The sequence below is a fragment of the Xyrauchen texanus genome, chromosome 22, assembly GCF_025860055.1.
Source record: "Xyrauchen texanus isolate HMW12.3.18 chromosome 22, RBS_HiC_50CHRs, whole genome shotgun sequence".
Taxonomy (NCBI): Eukaryota; Metazoa; Chordata; class Actinopteri; order Cypriniformes; family Catostomidae; genus Xyrauchen; species Xyrauchen texanus.
The window spans coordinates 5,374,797-5,401,199 of NC_068297.1; the positions used below are offsets into that span (position 1 = coordinate 5,374,797).

At 37.5% G+C, this 26,403-nt stretch overlaps 1 protein-coding gene across 2 annotated transcripts in view; it reads left to right on the forward strand.

Moving 5' to 3' along the window:
• The window catches only part of LOC127662613 (MAX gene-associated protein-like), a 29,497-nt gene that overhangs the window by 287 nt on the left and 2,807 nt on the right, over positions 1–26,403 (forward strand). For both annotated transcript variants that reach the window (XM_052153882.1, XM_052153883.1), the window contains exons 2-24: positions 5,304–6,456; positions 7,052–8,672; positions 11,155–11,227; positions 11,322–11,432; positions 11,509–11,628; positions 11,735–11,836; positions 12,001–12,668; positions 12,873–13,152; positions 13,265–13,455; positions 13,632–13,736; positions 13,817–13,853; positions 14,035–14,447; positions 16,511–16,760; positions 16,994–17,293; positions 18,541–18,834; positions 23,359–24,143; positions 24,261–24,409; positions 24,595–24,631; positions 24,761–24,895; positions 24,986–25,097; positions 25,226–25,768; positions 25,977–26,102; positions 26,195–26,320. In XM_052153882.1, the coding sequence (XP_052009842.1) occupies positions 5,369–6,456; positions 7,052–8,672; positions 11,155–11,227; positions 11,322–11,432; positions 11,509–11,628; positions 11,735–11,836; positions 12,001–12,668; positions 12,873–13,152; positions 13,265–13,455; positions 13,632–13,736; positions 13,817–13,853; positions 14,035–14,447; positions 16,511–16,760; positions 16,994–17,293; positions 18,541–18,834; positions 23,359–24,143; positions 24,261–24,409; positions 24,595–24,631; positions 24,761–24,895; positions 24,986–25,097; positions 25,226–25,768; positions 25,977–26,102; positions 26,195–26,320 (7,666 nt within the window). In that variant the 5' untranslated portion in view covers positions 5,304–5,368. The remainder of the gene's footprint in view (positions 1–5,303; positions 6,457–7,051; positions 8,673–11,154; positions 11,228–11,321; positions 11,433–11,508; positions 11,629–11,734; positions 11,837–12,000; positions 12,669–12,872; positions 13,153–13,264; positions 13,456–13,631; positions 13,737–13,816; positions 13,854–14,034; positions 14,448–16,510; positions 16,761–16,993; positions 17,294–18,540; positions 18,835–23,358; positions 24,144–24,260; positions 24,410–24,594; positions 24,632–24,760; positions 24,896–24,985; positions 25,098–25,225; positions 25,769–25,976; positions 26,103–26,194; positions 26,321–26,403) is intronic.

Below are 26,403 nucleotides of genomic sequence, written 5' to 3' on the forward strand. Positions count from 1 at the left end.
GCCAACTTTTAGTTCACGGGCCTATTTGAGACGCGCACCATCGACGAAAAACTCGACGCCCGTTACACTAAAAGGTGATTGAAACTCAATTTCTTGACTGAATGGTTAAATAATGTCTATTTACGTCGGTAGCTGCCGATATTGCCACAATAACACACCTGGCAATTAAGGTATAATGGGCTGGAATGCAATGATGAGATCGTGGGTCACCAAGCTGTGGGCCCTCTCATTTTTCACGCCTACGTCGTGTTATATATGCGTTATATAGACAAGTCAAGATTTAGTTTTGGTTATTATCACGGGGTGTGCGTAAAGAATGTCACTTGGGTCTTGTGCCATTTCAAAAGCCAAATTCTTGCTGAGGTGCTTTCATTGCGTTGAAATGCATACCAATTTTGTTTTGCGCATATAATAAATATTGTGACATATATTATCTCCCTAAATTATGAATAAAACGTTTGAGTGTGTCCCTACCACAACACAACATTTATTTATTTCACTTTATTGTGGAAACGTGTTTATATGGTTTACATGATTCTCATCAATGCCTTAAGATGCAAATTCTGTTTTTATCCATTACATACTCGTATACATTATACAGCATTAACCTTAGCTTTTTCAATCATGCGAGTGGCCATTTCAATTGTAATGAGCAGCTTTTACTCAAAGTGGCACATTTGAAATGTAGTCCATTTGATCATATTGATGATGTTAAACATGGGCGCCTGCAGGATTTATTCTGAGGGTGCGCACAGAACTCTGATCAACTTTATAGTTAGGAGGGTCTGGGGGCATGCTCCCACATGAGATTTTTGCAACAACAACAACAAAAAAAAACATTTCTGGTGAGTTTGTGATAAGCATTTGTTTTATTTTCTTGAATAGCATTCATGTAGCTATTGGCTAAAGCATTCCTTCCAGGTTCCATTCAGACAGACGCGTTTTAGAGCTAAATAAGCAAATGCACCACAATGAATAAAGCAGAACGCAGGTGTCTCGAGATGTGTTTTTTATCAGTTGAAGTTCATTTGAACTTGACACAGCGTCTAAAAATGCAGCGCTCCCATGAGAGATGCTAAAAACACAGTGAACCAACCACAGTTGTCAAAAACATCCACCTAGTGGAAAACTTACATGGAAAACGGTTGAAAAACAGCGCGAGTGGATTCAAAAACAAGTTCAGTTTGAACAGCTCGTTGTTCAGATGACTGCACTAGCTGAAGTTTCTCAAAGTTACATCTCAAAAAGGCAGCGTTTTGTTTCAGCTGACTGTAAATTTACACTGTATCCAGCGCTATATTCGTAATACCAGAAAATTTATCTGGATACTGGTTTTATTGTGTGAGAAATTATTCCGTGAGGGAGTGCTCTGAGCGAATTGTACTGAATCACAAATCAATTCAGACTGTTTTCCAAGCCTGTTAGGCCAATTCATCGAAAAGAACTGATTCAAAATAATTATTAATTCACAAATTGGGCATTGCTAGTTCTTTTAAGCAGCCAACAGAAATACGGGACCCACATCATGATTGATGAATAATTCTGAGGGTAAATATTTCTCAGGTCAGTCACACAGTGCGTATGGCCGTACAGTTGCAGGCAACATTGGTGTTAAATATACCATAGTCATTGTTCCCTACATTGCAATTTTACACTCTTATCTACTGACTGGGGGGAAGAAAATATTTAAATGGAATGAATGACTGCTGTATGCAAACATTGGGAAAAGTGTTAGTGCTAGCATAACTAGCAGATAAGAAAAGCAAAGTCTAAGTAATTACACAACTCAAAGAGTAAAATATTGGTTATTACAGTTTTGTACATGTTCAGTATACTAGGTAAATTGTTTGTAATATGAATTAGCTTTTTTCTAAGTCTATATTTACAGGTTTATGCTGTATCATCATTACTGTTACACATAACATATATTTGGGACGTTTATTTAGGATGTTTTAGAAATTAAATCAGTGATTCATACAGTCATAATTCTGATTTTTTTTATAGAAGTTCTCCATCACATTTTTTTATTGAAAGGATAGTTCACCCAAAACTGAAAATTCTCTCATAATTTACTCATGCTCATGCCATCTTCTGCAGAACACACTTTTTTTTTTAGAAGAAGAATATGTCTGCTCTTTTGGTGAGCCAGCCCTTTGATGCTCCTAAAAGAAGATAAAGTCAGCATTAAGGTAATCCATAAGACTCCATTGGTTTAATCATTGTCTTTGAAGTGATCCAGTTGGTTTTGGGTGAGAACAAACCAAAATATTACTCCTTTTTCACTATTCATCTTGCCATTTTAGTCTCTAGGCTCAGTCAAGTTTTCAATCTCGATTAGTGCTTGACGCACAGCCTGAGTGCTAGATAGCACTGTAGGAAGTGTAATCAAGTTTAAAAACATGAAAGCCAAGGAGACTGCTGTCAAGATGTACAGTGAAAAGGATTTACATTTTGGTCTGTTCTCACCCAAACTCAACTGGATCACTTCAGAAGACATTGATTTATCCACTGGAGTTTGATCGATTATGTTTATGTGACTTGCTCTGCTTAGTGAGCTTAAAAGGCTTGACAATCATTAGTTTGCTTTGTATGGACCGACAGAGCTGATTCTTTTAAAATGCTTTTGCAGAATAAAGTCATACACATTTGGGATTGCATGAAGGTGAGTAAATGATGAGAGAATTATATTTTTTGTAAGTGCTATTAGAAGAAATGGTGATTGGTGTTACAGAGTGGTTAACACTCAACCACCCCTACTTTTTTGGAGCATGCTGCAATCATCTAATTTGAATAATTACAAGGTAAAACATAAATTAATATGTTTTTGTAGTGCTTTTAATAAAATACAGGGTGAACTGAATTGACAAATCACTTTTGTTTTTATTAGCATTTTCCATACTGTCCCAACTGTATTGAAATTGGGGTATGTTGGTAATCCATAACTAGAACATGTAACATGTAAAATTATTTTAATAATTAAAAGCAAATGGTATGCAATTCTACACAACTATTTGGCCATAAGTTAAACAATAAAAATTAGTCAGGGTAGATGTCACATTTATTTTTTAGTGTTTACAAACAAGGATGTGGGGGGAATAGACATAAACTCAGTTGATTTTACTGATTAAGACCTTTGCGTTGATCATTCAGCTGGTAAAAAATGATAAAATAACAGAACTTGGGTTGTTAAAATGAGTCATGCTCTAGAACATATAGGTTAGAAAATACTACCCATTGATCTGAGAAGCACAATTTCTAATACCAGTGTTGTCAGATTTTTACTGTTGATTAAAAATATGTTCTATAATTGTAATGTTCACCCACAGTTTTGGAGATTTTGGTCTTTCCCCATTCAAGTAGATAAAAGCTGTACTATTATGCCATGTGGATCCATAGAAAATAGTTGCCTGGGAATGTTCCCAAGATGGCAGCAGAGTGGACTGACTTGCCTTAAAAGGCAATAACTCATAATTAAACCAAACATAGGTGCAAAAATATTATTTGTTTCCAAACATGTTTTCCTGTTTAGCCCAGTTCTTCCATCCCGCTCACCTTTACCACTCCCCCACTCAAACATTTTCAATTAAATGTACATACACCACCAGAAGTTAAACTTTGAGTTTCATTTATTTTTTTGCTGCTCACTAGTAAGAGCTTACTTGTGTACCAATCATTGAACTGTAGATAAAAATATTAGCAATTCTTAAAAGGCTTATGTTAGCAAAATTGGTGACTTAGCCAGGCTTACACTGCGAGTCTGTGAAGAATCCAAGAAATTCAGGTTAGTGTGTTGCATTCTCTGTCTTCTGTACTTTGGAAAGCCTTCTGATTTTGGTCTTTGGTAATTAGTGATAGCAAAAGGACGTTCCTTTTGTTCTTTAAATTAACTGCCATTGCTTAAAGTAGTCAGTTTCTTGCTACCAACTCATTACAGGTAATTCCACCACCAACTAATGCCAATGATTGAGCTAGAGGTTCATGTGTAACCATTTAAAAAGAACAGCCATGTTTACACCTTTTGACAAATTAAATTGAACAAGAAAGCAATGGTTTGTCTCTGCACAGTATAACGTATTTCACGGTATCAAAATGTAATCCTTAACCTTTATAATTATATTATTTTATGCAGCTTTATAATTGAGCGTGTGCACTCTGCTAGAATGCCCTTGCTCTGAAGTAGTGTTGAAGTACTGACCAAACAGTGCTGAACTCAGCCTGGACTAGATTTGTTTCAGTCATGAATTACTTTTGTGTTGTTCATCTAAAGCAATAGATTAAAAACTTAATGATCATAAAGTTGGAGTTAGCTACTCAATGTACTGGTCACCGTGTAATGATTTGTCATACAGCCAAACATCATTCAAGGTATCATGGCAGTATCATGTACATTTTTCCATCCATTAGACAACAAATCCTCAGTAGATGCTTCTTAGGATCAGTTTCCATTTATTTATTTTTATTTATTCATTCACTTGACTAGAATACGACAAAACAATTTTGATTTAAAGTTTGCAATTTACAGTGCTACAGACAATTGAAGACTGTCTAGGACAGGGGTACTCAATATTTTTCCAGGATGACACCTACCTGCAAAGTTCAAACTCTTGAGTTGCCACCCTGTACCTACCTGTATTTTTCATGTGCCCTGAAGACCTTAGATCGTATGCCCTGAAGATTAGCTAAACTGAGTCTTATTAAGATTGGAGCTAAACTCTGCTGGAAGGTTGTCTTCTAGGGGCAGGTTTGAATACCCTTGTCCAATTTGTATTAAAACAAAGTCTAGGGCATTCTTTAATGTTTTGTTACAAAAGTGCATGGCATGAGAACAATTTGTTGTGTTGGCCTTATTCATTATGTGCAACAACAAATATGTGGCAAAGTTGTTCAGAAACTGAATTTGTGTTGTCTGCTTCAATTTGTTGTGTTGACCCCCACCTCCAATGTACCACTGACCAACTGTAAAAAGCCTGAAATTGCCCTAGGTACCTTAATCTTGAAAGAACCTAGAGAGCTATGGTGGGAAAACCACTTTTGACTTATATAGTACACAAAGCACTTTACACACCTGATGGTTCAGACACCTTCCAAGTTGACCTCAAACCAGGTGATACATCTCTGGAATGAACTTGTTCTCTTCAGTAGATCTTTGCATGGAGGCCAAGCATTGCTGCTACTTGCAGTTTTTTGGTCAATGATTACATAAAAACTGCTTAAAATTGGTTTTTATAATGTTAGGCCTTCCAGTCACTAGTAATCAAACATGCTTTGACCATACTGTGTCATGTATGTCTTGTTTTCTTAAGGATGTAGACCTGAAATACCCTGTGGTGAGAGGGTCAGAAGCTAACCAGATGACCTCTTAATTCCCATGGCTGATATAGAGAAGCAGGGTGCAATGGTACTTCATGAAGAGGGTATGACTGCCCCTACACTTGTACCTCCCACTACCTCTGCACCTTCCCTCTTTGTTGTCCTCAAACAGTTGCATCCTGGGGAAGGTACAAATGACAAGAGCAGTCTGTTGGCAATTGATGCAAAAAATATGGTGAAATCTAACATCAGCTCGGCTGTAATGGGCATCCATGCAACATCATCCACATCACATTTAGACGCCAACAGCACCACATTGCCAGATAACTTTCCAGCAGATACTACATGTAAGGGCATCACAGTTACACTGGACAACAATAGTATGTGGAATGAGTTTTATAGTTGCCAGACTGAGATGATTCTGACCAAGCAAGGTCGCAGAATGTTCCCCTGTTGTCGCTTTCGTCTCTCTGGGATGGAACCCTTCCAGAGTTACTTGCTGGCAATGGATATTGTTCCAGTTGATAACCACAGGTACAAATGGAGTGAGAAAGGATGGGAAACCAAAGAGAAGTGTGACACTCATGTTTCACGTTTGTTTGTACACCCAGAATCCCCTGCTACCGGCCTACACTGGATGCAGTTCCCGGTTTCATTTTATAGACTAACGGTTTGCAATAACACCTTGGACCAAGATGGCCATATTATTTTGCATTCAATGCACCGGTACCTTCCTCGACTTCATGTCATACCTGCAGACAAAGCCTCTGAAGATATTAAAATTGACAGACCTGATGTTATAACTCTTAGTTTTCCTCAGACAGAGTTCTTTGCAGTCACCGCCTACCAAAACCTAAGGATCACTCAACTCAAAATTGACTACAACCCTTTTGCCAAAGGTTTCAGGGAGGATGCCGTCAGTGCCCAATCTTCTAAGGCTAAGAATGGACTATCCAAAAAGGAATCAGAGAACAACCTCAAGTCAAGTAGGGAGACAACAACTTTGAATAATTTGAAAACTCTGTTCGTGAAGAGAAATGCTGCTGTAAAGGTCAAGGATCACAATGTTCCCAGCCTGACAAATGTGGAAACGAAAGATGTTAACAGTGATTCTCCCATTGTAAACCGAGATGTTAAAAGTTTGTGGTAAGCCTAGTTTTATCTACATTCATATACATTTAAGTAAATATTGAATAGAAAAAAGGGTGATTGCTTTAATTTTTATCAGTTCAGGCGAGAAAAATTCTCTGCATAGGCACATGAATGCTTGACCAAACCGTTGCAAGTGAACGGCCCTGTTGTAAATTTTGCTTGCATTTTTTTGTTACTGTGTTTATAACAAACCTCAGTACTCTGCAGAGCAATAGAGTTACCTTCAAAATTATTAAACTGGGTTATTATTAAGGTAGCAGTAAACATGTTGACAGTTTAATTAATCAGTTCTCTTCAAACTGTTTTTCTACCATGACAGTAGACCATAGTTAAATGGGAAAAATTAACATAGAAGACACTTATTGCCACTAGAGTGCCCCTTGCGGCAACACTGAGAATGTACATGCATTTCATTATGAGGTGTGACACATTTCAGAATGTAACAACATGTGAATTAAAACTTGCATAGATGGTAGTGATCATGTACTTGCAGAGTATTTTTTGCACCTAGTTTGCATTTAAAAATATTTTCGAACATAGTATATATTTTTCACTAGATTTTTTTTTTCCTTCCTTTCTCTCAATGCAGTGGTAAGAAGCGCCCATTGCCAGTGACATTTTCAGACTTCATTAAACATGCTCATGTGAAAATCAAAAGGTTATCGCTAGAAAATATCCAGCAAAATGGTGGTATCCTGCACTCAGCCACATCTTGCACATGTGGTAAAAAGGAGGTGGTGGAGATCTCATCCAAATCAGACAATTTATTACAAGTTGCTCATAAAGAGGAAACTGTGATAGATGACAGTACTAGATCTAAAAGATCTGACAGACCGGATGAAAATAAACCTGTAATAAATGAGTCCAAAAGTGTTGAGTTTACATTGCTATCCAGTCCCCACGAAGCACCAAAACTGAATGAAAATGGAAAGGAGACAATTTCTTTTCTGGGTATTAAGGCCGAGCCTGAAGCAAAACCCAAGAAAACCTTGCCCCTACCACTCCTTGCACAATTTCTCAAAAAAAGGAAGTCTAGAACAAGACCTGCCACCCCAAAACCTGAAGGTTTTAGCTTTTCTTCAGACTCTGAAAAGTCCTCTAAACCTGTCTCAACCCCTGAAAGCCCATCTCACTTGATGTCTTCCACCTCTTCTTATGCTACTATATTAGATTCACAAAAAGTACTTACATCATTATCTCAGACTGTTACATTATCAATAACAGAAGCAAATGAAATGGCATCTCTGTCCACTGTTCTCTTATCACCCTCCTTATCAGCTGTAGTCCCCGCTATACCAATTGAAACACAAATACCAGAAAGATTTTCACCACCTCCATCTGCCAATGATCCATTTCGTGCCCCCAACACTACCTCTCTACCCAAACATAACTCTGACCCATCACCTGACAGTATCTCTGATGTGTTCTATAATGTTGATACTATTTCTGAGCAAGGTATTGACAACACACTTGGGTCTCAGTCAGACATTTTATCTTCCCTCACATGTAACACATTACATGACACTTATTCACACACTACACCTGAAGTTTACACTGACTTTATCACACCGGAAACCTCCTCCATCACCACATCTTACTCTGTTTTTGAAGTTCAATCTATTACCAATAATGAAGTTAGTCCTGAAGTTTTTAATAACCAGGAACATGCCTTAATGCCTCAAGTTGTTGAGAATGAGTCTGTTTCTGATTGCCTCCTGGACAGTCCCATGGGCTCTTGTCCTGAGCTTTTCCCCCTGGAAGTTCCTCCAGACACTATATCCACACATGAGGAATCCCTTTCCCTGCCATTGGATGACCCATGTTCCACAGCCTTGTCCTTACCCATCCCAGCTCCTTCATCTCCTGACCCTTTTCCACCAGATCTATTCTGTGACAGACCAGTACCTCCTAGAAAGACCCTTGATTCATTCCCAGAACGACTATTGGATTGCACAGGTCATGCTTGTACTGACCTTTTCCAGCTAGGTCTATTTTGTGACCGGCCCGTACCTCCTACAAAGTCCCTTGATTCTGAGCCAACTAAACAATCCTCTTATGGAAAGACTTTCATGAAATCCAAGACAAAACAGAAAAAAGTTGGAAAGATGAAGCTAATTGAAGATGATGTGTTTAAAGGACCTGTACCTGTCCTAATGCAGCCTAGCCTGGAGGATGTAGAAGGCCAATTATTTGCCTCCTTCATGTCAAAGGTAACCCAAATAACATGTTTCTTGACTGAAATGTAGAAAATAAACCTTAAAAGGAATAGGTCACCCAAAAATAAATACTCACCCTTATGTTATTTCAAACCCATTTTATGGTCTTGCCCAGGAGGGATCTGTAATTGGCTGGTTAGCATGTCCCTCTTAGCCCCTGTTGGTAGATGCTGGAATTACATTCTATGATGGCAAAAAATGTTTCTCCATTAAGTCCTTTAAAAATAGCCGTGTTTTTTAAATTGCGATTATTTCATTACAGGATATCGCTTCCAAGTGACAGATTGTTTTGTTAAGGCTCTTAAAAGTGTGAAATGGACTAAAGGCCAGTTTATATACTTTTTGTCGAGTGTACTCTGTAGGCTCCGTGTAGTGGCATTTATAGTTCTGCATTGTAGTGTCTGCGTCGTTATGAGTCCACAAACTAGTGCTAGTATATTGAGAGAAAATGCCTTAATTTCTTAATGTGTATTTTAAGCAGCAGGTGCAGTTATGGCGTTCTGTGTTCTGTTGCGTGTACGTGACTTCTTGATGTCATAACCATAATTTCTAAAGCATTTCTTCTTTGCCATAGTGACAGTCAATCGTACGTGACGTTTTAGGAAAGTAAATGTTAGAATGTTTTACAAGAGATTATGCAAAATGAATCACCTATAAAAAATGAACTATAAATCCTTCTCAAAACACATATTCAATTACACACATTTATAGGCCTTGAATCAAAAATGTAAAACATATCAGTAGCATATTAAAAAAATAATATCTAGGTTTTAGATGTAGGTTATTTATATCGTACAAGTGTAAAACTCTTCTTCTGACAGTTATTTAACATGGCAAGCATCCCTTCTCTTGCTGTTTCAAATAGCCTACCTTTTTTCTTGAATGATTAAATGTTCTGTTCCAATGTCATTATTGCTTAGTGATTTTTGTGTAGCATCCTATCTGCAGCTGTTGCTTAAAATCCCTATTAATTTGTTTCCATTCCACATTTGTAAACTCCTTTTAAATACAACTCTCACACACCTGACTTTACTTTGTAATCGCATCCAGAGATGTCTGTGGTTAAATTGGAGGAGGAATGAGCATGTGGAAATTACATGGTAAAGTCAGACTATAGGTATTAGACGCTTCTTCTAATTCTTCGTTTGCCGAGTAGAGTGAGTAACAGAATAAGAGCTTTTATGGCACTGAAGTTTGGTTCAGAATACATATAATGCATATTTGTATCGGATTGCAAAGTTTAGGGGACATATAAGCAGTACATTCAGAATCTGCAATCAGATTGAATTTATTCGAATTGATGAATATTAGTGCATGTAAACGTAATTCTTGGATTCAAAAGTATTTATTAAATTATTGTTGCATTAAAAAAAAAGTTTATCAAAGTACATGAACATGTTGAGATTTAAGTACATATTATTGATTATTACATATTATTCTGCTCAATACAATTGTACAGAGTGGTTATCTGAGTTACCGTAGCCTTTCTGTCAGCTCAAACCAGTCTGGCTATTCTTCATTGACCTCTCTCTTTAACAACTGCTCAACTGGATATTTTCTGTTTTTGACACCATTCTGAGTAAACTCTAGACTGTTGTGCATGAGAATCCCAGCAGTTACAGAAATACTCAAACCAGCCTGTCTGGCACCAACAATCATGCCACAGTCATCTACAAATCTGCATGATTTTATGCATTGTGCTGCCACACTATTGGCTGATTAGATAATTGCATTAAAGAGTTGTTATACAGGCATACATAATAAAGTGGAAGGTGAGTATTTAAGTAAAACAATATTTTCTGTATTCCACTTAAGATCTTTCCAATTTCTATAATGTTTTAACACTCACATGCATGGTTGCCAAATTGTGCAAAATAATTGTTAAATTAGATGGAATATTTCCAATTTGTGCAAGTATAAATCTCAAGTTGGGGGGGTGTTGCGTCTCTTATATGGAAAACCTGAGCATTTTCAATGCTTGTGGAGGAGTGTTGGGTTGCAATGCAAGATAACTGAAATATTCAATGGGAAAAAAAATGCTTTTAGGATAAATGAGCCACATTAAACCATGTGGAGGGTATGGATATTTATTTTTATTTTTTTGGTCACCCTTGGAGACAGTCTCTGGTGACAAAGCAGACCAATCACAGCTGTATGCATTCATGCGATCCGTGGTTACATTTTTGGAGAGGTGCACATTAGAACTTTTGGGTGAACTAGACCCAGACTAGTCTAGGAATATGTCCCATGTTAGGATCGTTAGATACTATGAACTATTGTCAATGTTAATTATCCATTAAGATTAGTAAGTCTCATACTTGAAACTTGTGATGCCATATTTCCTACTTGCTACCTTACTCTCAATGTTTTAAATAATTGACATGGAGTGTTACATCTACAGTGCATTTTATGTGTAGTTATGACCTTTTTTGTTGTGGTTGTTTTGACATCCATACACATAATTACCTTGAAATAGGAAGCTCTTGTGATTCACCTTGGATATGATGCCAAAACGGAGGTGACACAAACAACATCAGAGAATACAGTTGGTAAGAATTAAATATCTGACTATGGTTATTATGAAGGAACCAATTTTAAATGACATCCAGTGTTGTGATTTATTTTTTGCTTTTCTTTAAAAAGGCGAAAGCAGTAAAAATATTGAGGATAAGATTGTGAAGCTAGAGAAGGCCCTTTTACATGATCTGAAAATCATGAAGTACAGACAGGTCATTCATCCAGTGCTGCAAGAAGGTTTGGGGTTCTCTTTGTATCTCAGAATGATGTTGCTTAATGCAATACAGTTCTAATCTTAATTTTATACTAATAGTTGGATTGAAGTTGAATCTGCTTGACCACTCCCTGGAAATTGACCTGCAATATTTGGGTGTGCAGTTACCCATACCCCCACCTGTTCTCTTACCTGAAGGAAGTTCAGCATCATCTCAGGGTAAAATAGTTTTTAGTAATAACTTCTTAAACAAGCAGCAAATATGTTGTGCTAAATGAAGATTCAGGTTTTCATTGTCAATTAAATGTACACCTTTTTTCACTAGACCTTCTAGTCCAATTTGTTTCAAGGACAGGGAAGACCACTGACTTAACCAAAATTAAAGGTTGGAGAGATAAGTTTGCTGGCTCAGTATCCCTGCATGAAGGTATGCATAATAATAATAATACATTGGCTCTTAATTACAATTTTGTCAGTGATTTATTACAGATATTTAAATATTCTCTTTGACATGATACTAATGGTAACTTGAAAAGTTTAAATGATACTGCTTCCAAAATAATGTGATTTTGTATAACTCTTTATTTGCAGTGGCACCGAGCATGGATGCAGAGCAGAAGAATCATTCTGCATTCTGTAGTGACATGTTGGATGAGTACCTGGCCAGTGAGGGCAAGCTGATTGATGAACGAGCTGCCAACTTGTCCCAGACTGTCACCACACCTGTAGCGTACCAGCTACCCACTAAGAGCACTAGCTATGTCCGTACCCTGGATAGTGTACTTAAGAAACAAGTCCCTTCCTCTTCATCCTCCACATCTAAACTATCTCCAATATCTGATGAATTCAAGCCAGCATCCAAGCCCAAAGCCCAGGCTAAACAATCTAAAAGATCTTTGAGATCTGGTATAGGAAATCAAACTCAAACAAAACCAGTCAGCAGTGTTAACAAACCTGCTTTGAGTGTGAAAAACCAGCTACAAAGCAAGAGATCTATAAATATGGTAAAATCCAAGAGTTTGAGTCCTAAAAGGTGTGTTGCACAAATGACTGCAATCATAACTTCTGATGAGACTTCCATGGATGAGGTCTCTGGCATCACAGCTGCAAGCTCCTCAGGTGGACACAGTCCAGGCTTGCCCAAGACTCTGGTAAAGCTGATGGATGTGGAAGATGGAGCAGTGTGGGAAGGCAAGCATTGGACCTTTATCACAGAAGAGAGAGCGGCCATCGCATTAGCCACTCTTGTCACTGACGAGGTAGAAGTCAAACTGAACCCCATCTTGATTTGTAGTTTGTGAGAACTAATTTTGGGATTTTCATGTGATTGCCATCAACAACACAATTTAAATATGAGATAATGTTCTTAACGACACTTTACTCAAATCTTGAGTAAATCATTATTTCTTGTTCTCTTTTATGGTTTACTTTTATAACGCTGTCTTTTTCTCTTTTATTTTAAGAGTGAAACAAAAGGAAACCCTGATGCCATCAGAATTATAAAACGACGTGCACCACCTTGCCTCAATGTCTTCTGCAGGCTTGGCTGTGTCTGTGCCAGTCTGGTTCACATAAGGCGCCATCATCACTGCGGCAAACCACAATGTATGTTGAGCTGTAGCTGTCTGCGACGCAAAGTTATCGCACTAAAGACCCCCAAACAGGAAGAAATTGCAACAGAGGAGCCTGAACTTAAGGGAGGATCGGATAAGTGGAAGAAAAATATAAAGAGAAAAACATATGGTGAGTGTAAGGCTTCATACCAGTCATGAAGTACTTATTGCATCAGCTGTTCAATTATTATAACAGTTGGCAAGTATTATAATTGTACTGTTATATTCCACATCATCTTCAGTTCTGACAGATCTTGAGGCAGCACCTGAGCCCACAAAGCTTGTGAAGACATTATGGGATAATAAAAGCAAAGACTCTGATTCAGAAGTTCTTTTCTCCCCTCCTCCTCCTAGATCCCCTTCTCCTGCACTCTTTTCTCGAGAGGTGCAACACGATCTCGAAAGCTTTTTCAGTCCCTTAAAACAGAAAAGGGTAAGATATCCAGACCCTTGGTTTTAAAACACTTCGAAACCATCCATTGTTAGGCATTTTTGATATGTTGTTAACTATGCTTTTTTATGTGGAATTGTCATTTTTCATTTGCATAATATTGTCAATTCATTGCCTTGTACACGTGACATCTTAAAAATGTCCTACTCTGCATTCAGGTGGGAGAAAGAAATCTGAATATGACAAATGACCATATCTATAGCAGTCCAACTTGTGCTCGTGTGCGACCGTTTCTTTGGAGGTGTGAGGGTAAACACAAAGCGGTAAGACTCTTACATAAGTAGGATGGAATATTTTCTGGTAAAGATGGTGTGAAAATACAACTAAAATTATTTTTTGGCAGGTTGACCAACACTACATCTCACAGGTCTCTACACAAAGTAAGTTTTGCACTTACTGAAAATAATTTCATAGCTAGTGTAATTATGGTTTATGCCAAACAGCAAACTGTCATGATTGGAGGGCTTATAAATGTCTTCAAAATCTGGTCCTTCAAGACCATTGAAGTCCAATTTATCTTTTTTTTTTTTTTTTTTTTTTTTTTTTAAATCTTCCCTCTAGATATTGAGGAGGGTGAGCTTGTACCTCATAATTTGTCTGGCCCTTCCAAGCAGCTTGAGATCGTATCCGAGTGCAGTTGGGCAAGTAAAGACAGTAGAAATGATGTTATGCGGATAGTGTGTGAGCATATGGCTCAGGATAATTTAAAGCACCCTTTCTGGATTGGCAAGTACTATATCCAGCCAATCTCCAAGACCTTAGAAGAGGAGGGTTCTGCCTACATATACAAAGTCAACATCTCTCAACCTGTGGAGAAGAAAAAGGAAGATGAGAAAGTTGCCCAAAATAAAGCAGAGTTGAAAAAGCCTGTTGAGAAGAATGAGGTGAAAGGTCTGCCCTTCCTTTCCAGGTGTTCTCCTGCAGGCTTGCTCAAAGCGGAGACAAAAGCACCTGATGCCCCAGGCCAGATTATGGTATGCATGCATTATCCATTCAGAAGTAATTAAGAATACACAATATCAGAACGTAACTAATTAAATTGTATCGTATTTATTGTCTTCTTGCACGTTCCTGATCTTCTGTTTGCACGATGCATCAGTGCAAATAATTAAAATTCTAATTTTTCTTACAACCGAATGGCTGTTTAGAACTAGAATTAAGAATTTGAAACTGGTAAATGCTACAGCAATAATAGCAAACAATAATGGATTTAAAAAAAATCTTTGCTTGGTGTTGCTAGTCTCTGTACTATGAAGTCGTCAGAGGGCGTTACTACTGCTGTTGCTATAACGTTATTGGTGGACTGCACAACTGGCCATAGCTTTAAAAAAAAAAAAATATGATCACAAATGAGATGTACTGCCGGTAAAATTAAGTTATTATAAGTTGAGAAAATATAATCCGTTCTATTGCCTCTAAAACTGAACATTCTACACAGGAGTGTTTTTATATAACCTGCAGCAGTGCACAATGCATCATATCATTAACAAGATGAATGATCTATCAATACATGAATCAAACTCACTCAGAATTCTGACACCGTTTTCCACGCATAATTTTTATTAGCCTATATTCATGTAGACTATGTGGTTACAGACAATTGATATAGTACAGCGAATTTGCTCACAGAAATGTAACTACTCTGTCTTGCCTACATTGCCCTGTCTTGTCTACATCTTCTCTCTCATTGATTGCCATTTCCGAATGTCACTCGTCATTTGCGTAGCTAAACATTTCTTGACTTTGTTGTGTCGCTTGCCATGCCCATATTTTTTTTCAACAGTCTCTGTCACTATTGATGCCGGAGGTTGCTGTGGGAATGAATGGGATCATGCTGCTTTGTCGCTCCGTGTCACTGGTGGTGTGAACGGGGCTTTAGCACTGGGATATATACAGTGCATTTAGAAAGTGTTCAGACCCCTCATTTTTTTCACATGTTATATTGCAGCCTTATGCTAAAATGCTTTAAATGATTTTATTTTATTTCACATCAATCTACACTCCATACCCTATAATGACAAAGCAAAAAAAAAATTATTGAGAAAAAAATGAAATCACATTGACATAAGTATTCAGACCCATAACTCAGTACTTAGTTGAAGCACCCTTGGCAGCGATTACAGCCTCAAGTCTTTAAATATGATTCAAGAAGCTTTGCACACTGGAATTTGATGATTTTCTGCCATTCTTCTCTGAAGATCCTCAAGCTCGGTCAGGTTGGACGGGGACCATAAGTGGACAGACATTTTCAGGTCTCTCCAGAGATGTTCGATTGGGTTCAAGTCAGAGCTCTTTCTGGGCCACTAAAGGACATTCAATAGTTGTCCCTAAGCCACTCTTGCGTTGTCTTGGCTCTGTGTCCTTTTGGAAGGTGAACCTTCGGCCAAGTCTGAGGTCCTGAGCACTCTGGACCAAGTTTTCATTAAGGATATCTGTATTTTGCTGTGTTCAGCTTTCCTTCAACCCTGATCAGTCCCCCAGTCCCTGCAGCTGAAAAATATCCCCACCATATGATGCTACCACCACCATGCTTTACCGTTAGGATGGTATTGCGCAGATGATAAGCGGTGCCTGGTTTCCTCCAGATATTATGCTTGGAAATTAGGCCAAACAGTTCAATCTTCATTTAATCAGACCAGAGAGTCTTGTTTCTAATAGTTTGAGTCCTTTAGGTGCTTTTTTGCAAATTCCAAGTGGGCTTTCATGTGTCTTGCACTGAGGAGAGGCTTCCGTCTGGCCACTCTGCCATAAAGCCCAAATCGGTGGAGTGTTGCAGTGATGGATGTCCTTCTGCAAGTTTCTCCCATCTCCACACATGATCTCTGGTGTGTGCTTTTCCAAATCATGTCCAATCATTTGAATTTGCCACAGGTGGACTCCAATCAAAGTGTAGAAACATCTCAAAGATGATCCAGAGGAATGGGTTTGAATACTTTCTGAATGCACTGTATATAGATTCCAGTCCTAGACTTGGTTCTCTTTGTATTTTACATACTAATAACTTTAATATTTTTTTAACCATCAATTGTTTTTGCAGGTCAATGGAAAGCCATACCCACAAGCCAAGCTAGAGCTTGGTCAGATGGGGGCTTTGCACCCTGCCAATAGACTGGCAGCTTACATCACAGGAAGAATATGTCCTTTCAGTCAGTCTGGATCTAAAATAGTAACCACAGCGACCACTACAAATACCTCTACCACATCAGTTCCGGTCACTAGTGTTGCTACAGCAACCACTGTTACTGGCACATTATCTTCTACAACCACATCATCTATCGAGCCTGTAGGTAAGTCAAGGAAAGAACGTGTGTGCTGATCACAGTACACAGAATAGTATCTTTTCCACTTAATCCAATTTTGTATACATCCAGATTGAGCATACAATCCTTTGACCCAAATGGGTATTTGAACAATACAGTAGATGCCCAGAGTGTATACTGAGCAATGCAGAACACTATATTAGGTTGCATTACTTGTTAATTGGCAGACATAACCCGCTCCTTAATTTGTTTTTGTACAGTGACCAAGCCCCCAGTGGGAAAGATCTTCACCCAGTTTGTGGTCAACTCTCAAAATGTGCCCAGCAATAGCACTCCTCATTTAAAGCCTTCTGTTTCAAATATCGTCATCCCCTCCAATCTATTGATGGTTGGCAGAGAGGCAGGAGCATCTGGGGTGGCTCTTCTTCCTCCAAAAGCAGGCTTGGCTATTCACGTGCCTGAACCATCAAACATCACCAGTAGCACCGGGTTTCCTACTGAATCAAATGTCCAATCCCCTGCCATCACCATCCTCTCTAAATCGTCCAGCCTGCCTCTGGGTAAGCCTGATTTCCTTGGTTTGCCATCCTGTGTCTGTGCTTCCCTTATGCCATGTCCTGAGAGAATGTAACATACTTTGCTTCATGGGCCTGTTATTGTGATATTGAGCATATCTATGCTTCTTAGGCCCTGTCCCAAATGGTGCACATGATGTGGACTTGCAGGCTTGTGATTGCCATTGCGTGTGTCAAGTCCACAAGGCTGTAGGGTGTCACAAAGTAATTTAAGGTTTCCTGAAGTGTGCTCACAAACACTAAGTTTTGCCACCGTTATGTGCCCCTGATATGCCCATCAGCATTGATGCAAGCTCCAGGGTGAACTTTTACCCGACAGTCTATGTGGCTTTGTGTCACCAAAATGTGGATGTGCCATTTGAGAAAGGGCTTGTAATTACTTTTATCTTTCTGTCTTTGATTACCCTTCCTATGATCCTCTGTTGCTGTGGCTTTTAGTGTATTGGTTGTAAATCATTTATGTGCTTTATTTGATGAAGAAATTCAGAACATCACCATCATTGATTTTGACATGCATCGAACCTTAATGTCAGATCTTTTCTGCTGATTGTAATTTGTTGGTCAAATTGGTGATGGCAGGGTTCAGCTTACAGCAAATGCACAGTGATGTTATTAGGCGACTACCAATGGGAATACAGACAGTAAAGATCATGTGATCCGCTTCCTGATACAGTTGGATTCTGCAGTTGAGAAGGAACAACCTCCTAAAGATTTAATTACTTTAAGGAGTGAATAGAAAGTGTCTATGCTGCTTCTCAGATCTCTTTATTTAATCATATATGTTGGGCTGATCTTTGTGTTCTACTTGGAGGCAAAACCACACCAAAAATTAAAGATTGCTTAAAATGTTACTTAGTATACGTGTGTATTTTGTATTTATTGGAGTTTTCACACTCCGTCTTCTCTGAATCTGAGCATGGTTGAACCAAACTGGTCTGTCACACAGGCAAATCATTGTTATAGAGACCCAATTTCAGTCAATTTCAATTTGGACAAAAAGTGTATTTAAGTTTATTTATTTTTTATTTTTTTGCCTTTGCACAGCAGAAAGCAGACTTGCTATTGTGAATGTAATGTCTCACCGTCAACATTCTTTTTTTTAATTGTCAGCCCAAAGTGGGCTAGTTTAATGCTCCGTTTCTGCTAGATTTGTGTGCTTCACTATGTCCTTGAATGATTTTACCAAAATAAATAAATTAAGTTGGCCTAATGAATCCTTTCACTGTTACCAGGTGGGTCAAGTTTAACCCCTACAACTGTCTCTTCCTCTGGATCTGACACTTCTGGGAAAAAGACATTCACAGTCATGTCCCATAATACAGCGCTCCCCAACAATGGTCCGCAGCCTCCAAGGCCCATCACACAGATTCACCCGCCACTGACACCAGGCCAAAAGATGCTGCTTCAGGTTGTGAAGACAGCAGATGGCAAAATATTGTACCGTAATACCAATGGTCAACTCATTCAGTTGGTGCCTCTAAGTCAGATCAAATCCATCAAGCCCAACCTCCTTTCTCAAAGCCCAAGTAAGTACTTCTGTAATACAAAATAAATAGATTCAGGAAAGCATCAAAAATAGCTGCTAAGAGTTATAAAGAGGCTAAGCATTCTTGTTACTAAGCTGAGTGTGTAGGGGATGTTGGGCATGACATACGATTGGAGTCCCATTTCAAATGGATTGCCCACAATGCATCTTCATACAAGGTGTAACAGGGTTTGTAAAAGGTGCTTGAAGTACTTGAATTTGGCTTTTTCAAATTTAAGTCCTGGAAAACCCTTGAAAATAGCTATTTTTACCAAGACGGGCTTAAAGTTCGGGCTTAAATTTATTTATTTTTTTAAATGTTGCATAAATCATTTAATAATTGAAATGTATTTATTTATTTTCGGAAAAACATGACTACAGACCACTAGAACACTGCAGAAGCAGGCAGCGCATAGACGGCGCCGTCGCATGGCACCTGTTACTTTTGGCAGTGCTGTTCAGAATGGTCCAATCACAATCAATTGTTACTGGAGATTTTAAAATATATATATTTTATAGATACTGCTGTGGTGAATTTAACAAGTATAAATCCTTGCAACTATCAGTTTTAATAACAATTTTCTCCAGAGTGAAAACATTTTATGAGATGTAAAACTTTTTGAATGATTTGAATGCAGATCAATGGAGTATTCAGTTTTGTGAGCCATCTACGCCGCTTTGGGTTAATATTAAAATATGTTGACAAACATGTCCCTTGACTGTTTTAGTCATGAAAATGCTTTCAAATAGCAAAAAAACAATGTATAATTTTATAACCTAACCTTTAATTATATGAAATAGCTTGGCTCGGTTTTGCAAATTCTTTAGAAAATATATTTGAAATTGTTAATTGCCTGAAAAAAATAATAATTGTACCCTTCAGCTGGTACACCACATTTATGTAAAGTTATTTGTACTTATTTTTAATAAAAGCATTAGTGCAAGGTCGAACAAGTTTGCAGAAAAGCAAAACAATATAATTATTAATTAAAAAAGTGTTTGATTTCATTGCATTGGTGTTATCAATGTTAACTTTTTACAAAAAGTTGTGGAAAATAATAAAGGTCAAAGTTCAGAGGCTGGTAAAATATGCATTTAGTGATTTTTTTCCTAGCATGTTAAAAAGTTATTAATTCACATTTGAACTAATATTCTCACTCAAAAATACTTGGTTGTACCCCATTTTACCCTCAAAATGTGGTGTTGTAACCCATTTAACCCTCTTTAGTGTTAACTTGCTTTGTTTGTTAAACAACCTTTAAATAATAAAAGGACTACAGGCAAGTTGTCCTTTTATGAATAAGAAATGTCAATATCTCAGCGTTTATAGGCAAAAACTGAATGGAAAATTTCAATATTTTGTAAGTTGGAAAGTCAGTTTGTTGAGTGACCCATTTGCAATTTCTGTCAGTTCCTCACATAAATCTGTTGTGTGACTTTAGAAAACATGAAACACCGCAGATGAGTCAAATGGACTATTGTTTACGAACCCAGTTATTCACTTTTGTTGGGAAGCAAAGTGCGTTTTTATGAGAGCACACTACAACTGCACATCAATTTAGTCTCAAATGAACCAAGAATTGTTACTGCGAGAATATGTAGTTAAAGATGCTCATTGTTGTACTTATAATAAGTGGTGTTTTATAAAAATAAATGGAACTGTATGGTTAAAAACATTTTTATTTAAAATTAGCAAAGTTGTTTTAATGACATCTCGAGCATAGACAAAAAATAAAAATACTAATGTCCTTGAAAAGTCCTTGAATTTAACGAACCCTGATGTAAACGCATTTAAGTTTAATTTAATTACACAAGTGTTGCTGCAATTCCTATTAGGTTGTTTTACCTCCAAAAAAAACGCTTCGGCAAATTGTGTTGAGTTGCACAAATGTATTCAGTGTATGCTAATTTTTGTGCATTGTTTGAAGATGGTGTTACTCAAATTTATTCCAAGATTGTATTAAATGTTTTAGGAGTGATGTAACCATTATGGGCAATTTATACTTCTATGTCAAATAGGTGTTTAACGGTTCAAATTTTCACGATTCGGTTTGTATCTTGGTTTTGGGGTCATGTTTCAGAACGGTTCGGTATTTGCAGTGTTTACAAAAGAATATATTGCTGCCAAATCCAAAGCTAGAATACATGTGGTAAACACTTCCAACATGTTTGCCCTTTAATAAAAGTCATGGTTTTACTACAGTAACAATTGATTTATCATGGTATTTATAGTAAAATCATTGTAACCACAAAATCAACATAGTTACTGTCATGGTTACTACATTGAAACTACAGTATTACTGTTGTAAAACCATAGTTAATTGTATCAAAGCCATGATTTCTGCTAAGACAACCATGGTGACAGCAGTCGTAGTTATTACAGTCATGGGTACTACAATAGTAATGTAGTAAATCCATAGTTGCCATTTCGTTTGGGACCTTAACTTAATAAAATATATATTTTATTAAATCAATGTTTATCTTAATACCTGCACTGTTACAAGTTATTGTTTCATGTCTGAATTAGCATAGTTATAGTTCAGGTGGTTGCCCTTACCGCCTCTCCCCAGATGGGCGCTCAACCACGCCCTCACCTCCGCAATGAGAAATTAACACTGAACTTCTACCTTATCTCCAGAAGTTGTTGGCTCGTTATTCGATTGAGATTTATTTCGTTCACCTGTGCTCTCTGGTGCTGACAATTTTACAGTTATATTATTTGCACAATTTGGTGATATGTGACTATCATACAGGCATAAAATACTGAACTCAAATGGTCAACAGTTGTTGTAGCTGGAGAATTGACTAAAAATGTTCCGATGGGCTTTCAGCACTTGTAAGGGACCATCTGAATATTCCACCCACAGCACAAACATTTGTCATTAGTAGTCATTCAATATTTACTTCAATTAAAGTGTAAGTTGTGCATACAAATCTTTTTTTTTTTTTTTTTTAAGTGTTTAAGACTTATGCAAGGCAGTTGCATTGAACACTTGAAGACCAGTGACGTTTTAGCACAGTGTTTGGACTTTTCAGACAATCTCTAATGAACCATAAGCGAATATTTAATCTGTATTGAACTTAAATTACATTTTACTCCACTAAATATTATTATGCAGTCATAATGCATTGATATTTTGTTTATAATTTGTTTGGTCTATCTATTATGATGTGGGGTCACTGAACTCCTAGTGGGATGGAAAATGAGAATACCACTCCAGTTTAGGGGGGCCAGGCCTATTGACACAGGGCCCCCCTAGAACTGCCCCTGAGTATATGACACTCGCATCGAGCAATGTCTGCAAACAGTGGCTGTTTTTTAAAAGTTTTTTGACCATTGCTGTTTTTATTGACAGGAAAAGGTAAATGTTCCAGACAGGAGATTTAAATAACGCAGGGGACTTCTTGTCTCTCTTCTCTTATCGTTTTCTCAACTGACGCTTGCTATTTTCAACTACACACAACACGTGCAGAACTGTGATGTTATCAAGTTGACCAAAGTGAAACCATTTATAGATCAATTCAGGTGCATTAGTGGGGGTTGTAACGCTATTGAACTCTTAGTTTTCTTCACCAAACATTTTGCTCCAGGTGCGTTATTATACTTGAGGTGAACCGCTGTGCCAATACTTACTGAACCGTGGGTTATTTTAGATCTGCATGGCAAGCAACATGTGTAAGATATGTACCATAATCCAACATACTTTGATGTAGAGGTTTGCACAGGACTGGTTTTTCCATCCTGCACCTGCAAGTTTTTATCCTGCACCCAAATGCTCCCACTGAATTTTACTCCATGTTCACCCGATCTCTGCCTGCTGTGATTTCATTCTCGACCACTCTTGTTAAAATTATTTAATGCTCAAGCTGTGCACATTTATTTTACGTTTATATATATATATATATATATATCTATCTATATATATCTTTTTTTTGTGGAATTTTATTGCATTCATTAATAATAATAAAAAAATTAAATCCACATAAAATCTTTCAGGCTATTCTCTTACCGCCAGCTCCTGTCCACATCTCATGGAATTACTATCTGCTCCTGCCTTCATCTCAGAAATTAATTCTGCACCATAAGAAATCTAATCGAGTCCTGTGGGAGTTCCGCAGGAATGCAAACCTCTACTTAGATTAACTAATTTTTTATGCTACAATAATTGAGTAAATACATTTGAATCCACAATTTACAGGGCTTTTGTCTATTTATGAAATGTATAATTTCAGAAATTAATCATTGTTTTGTCAATACACTAGCATTCTTCAGCATTCACTAGTACTCACAGAATGATGCAAACCACCCTGTTAGCCACTATGCAGAGCTTTCATTGCAGGTTCAACGCAAAAGTGTAAATCGGGCTTTAGACTGCTCTCGGCATCCTAGTGAATAATATGTAAATGTATAGGTTACATTTAAATATTTTTTAGGTCAGTACAAAATGTATTGAACGATTATTTTGTATAATGGTTAGCATACCATAATTGTGCTGTTTTTTTTGTTGTTGTTTTTTTTCTTCAGCAACCCTTTTCCGTTTGCTTGGGCGTAATGTAGTCCCTCTAAATAGTCCTCAGGCTGGCAGCACAACCATAGTCACGTCATCCAGCCCAACAACTCAAACTCCGACAAAGACTACTGTCACTGTGCCAGTCTCTACATCTTTTTCTATGACTGGCAAGCCAGTCACTATTACTGCATCCAAGTCAGTCTCATTCAGCAGCCTTCCTTCTGCCCTTAAAGTTTCCCCAAGTTTTCTGGGACAGCCTGGCACTTGTACATTAAGAATTCTCCCACTGCCAAAAACTGTCAAAGACACCATCACTCCAATTTCTTCCCCTAGCTCACAGAGTGGCTTCACATTGCTTACAAGTTCAACGGCACAGAACCAAGACTCCAAAAAGTCTGAGACCACAATTTCTGTGAGCTTGGTTTCAACGAAGGGACCAATCAGTCAGGTTGAAGGATCACTTGACTCAAAAAAGCAACCTAAGATGATTCCTGATCAAAAGAATCGCTTTGACCATTCCAACATATCTGAATGGATTGCAGAAAAAAATGTGACTCAGCCTCCATCTTCTGCAGCCTCTTCTCAAAAACCCAGACAGTTTTCTGGAGATGGTTCCAACCCTGCACATATGGAGCAGGCTGAAGCTCTTAAAAGAGCTAATCCCAAAGTGAAGGAGATTGAGTTTGATACCACACCAGATCACGAAGGGAAAAGTGTAACTTCAGAAGAAACAGAAATAACTGACGACTCTGACTTGTACAGTGAAGATGACCATGACAGCAGTGCAACTAGTTTAAGTGTAAGAGCTTACATTGATGCAACATGTTGGCTTTTTCTGCTTTTCTAACTGTTTCTGTGATTTGAAAAACTGTCATATTGTTTTATTAAGGCTAGTTTTATTTCTACTGTTCTTCAGGATTCTAATCAAGCAGATGAAACTGAGGATAAGGATGGTTTGGACTCTGAGATTAAAGATTTTGTTGAGGTGGAGGTTGATATTGAGACAACTGAAGAGTCTGTCAAGAAAAACAATATCGCACGACTGAGGCGAAATCAATTTCAAAGGTAATGCAAATGTGTTCGTCTAGATTATCTGGAAATTTAGTGTTATTTTGACATTTATTTTGACAAGAACTGTACCTACACAATGAAAATAGACATTACTTTAGACCCCTTTTAATTGCCTTGTGTTAAGAAAATTCATTCCATCTACAACATAACCTTTGATTTGTTATGCTTTATTCTTGCAGTCGCCAGAAACACATTCTTAATGTCAAGCAACAAAAGGTTAGTTTTAACCTCCAATTCTACAAATATGGACTTGTTTACGATTGGCCCAACCCTTTTTCTTTTTTCTCATATACACAAAATGTTATTTAATAAAATTATATAATACAACTCATTTGTACTTTTCAGCTATTGGCGCACATGGAACAAGAGAGAATGAGGCGCTTCTCAATTGCAGAATTATTTTTTAAGCTTCAGGCAACAATCAAAAAGCCTTTTTTAACAAAGAATGTTAAACCCTCTAAGAAGAGCATCCTCACCCTGGTTTGTTGATGGTTTTATTGCTCTTTGTGCTTCTAATTACTTAGAAAATATTGTTTATATAGTTTTGTAACATGTTTTTCTTCTTCCAAGGCTAAAAAAGAGATTGAGTCACTAGTTAAGCAGGAAGACAAGTTAGTGAAAAGAAGAGGGAAGCTGAGAATTAAGAGAGAGCGTTACATACAGACCCTATCCCTATTGTCTGGTAAGAGAATCCTTTAGATTTTTTTTTTGTCTCGCACCCTAGCTTTTATAACAGACTGCTACATCAATTACTTTAATGTGTGAACATAATCTTTTGCTAACTAATGTTGCATTTGCTTTTGTCCACAGACAAGAGTACAGCGTTCATCAATCAAAGGCTTAATGAAATTATGGCTAAACAAAAAGCTCTGGAGGCCCAAGATAAAGCAAAAGAGATGGAGTCCCAAATTAAGCAAACAACTCACAAACCTGCACCCAAACCTAAACTAGCTGATCTCAGTAGTAAATGGAGAAGTTTAACGGTCCAGAACCAAGTGAAACCCACCCAGTCTCCCACCAAACCAATAGACTTAAATGTTAAGAAGCAAAAAAGCCTAGAAAAGTCTGAAAGTATAAAAGGGGATGTTTCCAAGTCTGCACCATCAGCCTTGAAACCTGTAGACCTTGATAGTTGCAAAAGCACAGCTAAAACTCAGGATAAAGAGCAAGTTATGGTGTCTAAACCTTCTCAGCCAACCTTTAATCCCACTCCACCAAAGAAACATGTTCCTGTCCCGAGTCCTATACAACATTATTTAAGTCCTAAAGAGAAAACGCGGCCAAACATCCTGTCTCGCTCTTCATCCAAGACAATACCAGTATTGCCTGTCCAAGAGCCTCTTGTAACAAATGGTTAGTCCTAGAAGAAAAAAACCCAAATGCAATTTTCAAATTGACATGACTGGGTTAATGGTACAGTTTAAAATTTATAAAAAATACTATAAGATTAATTTACAAGTTATGACGCTGTAAAGGAAATTGTTTTGGAAATTCAGTATTTTTTTTTATATATCTGGTTTTGGATGTTCATGCTTTTCAATGTTTCTTGTGTTTTGTTCAGTGTGTATTCCCCAAGCAATGCCTTTGATGAATACAATGGTTCAAAGCAATCAAGCCACAACCATAAACAACACCATTCAACCCATTGTAATCACATCATTAGAGGGACAGCAAACACTCACACCAGGTTAGTCTTTGGACATCTCAATGATGCTTTTGAAAACTTTTAATTGAGTGATTTTATGACAAACATTCACACTTGTTGTTTGTTTCATCAAGGTGTAGTATCTGTGTCCATATCAGTTCCTGCAATATCTCACCCAATTAGAATGGAAAATCCCCTTCCAGTTTTGCAGCCTCAGCTTTTTAAAGTTACAAACAGCCCTGTTAAGATAAACATGCAATGTAAGTAGATCAAATTGTTGTATCCCATTATTTTTTTCAAATGGTATTATTAAATACCCACATTCTTAAATTATACTATTATG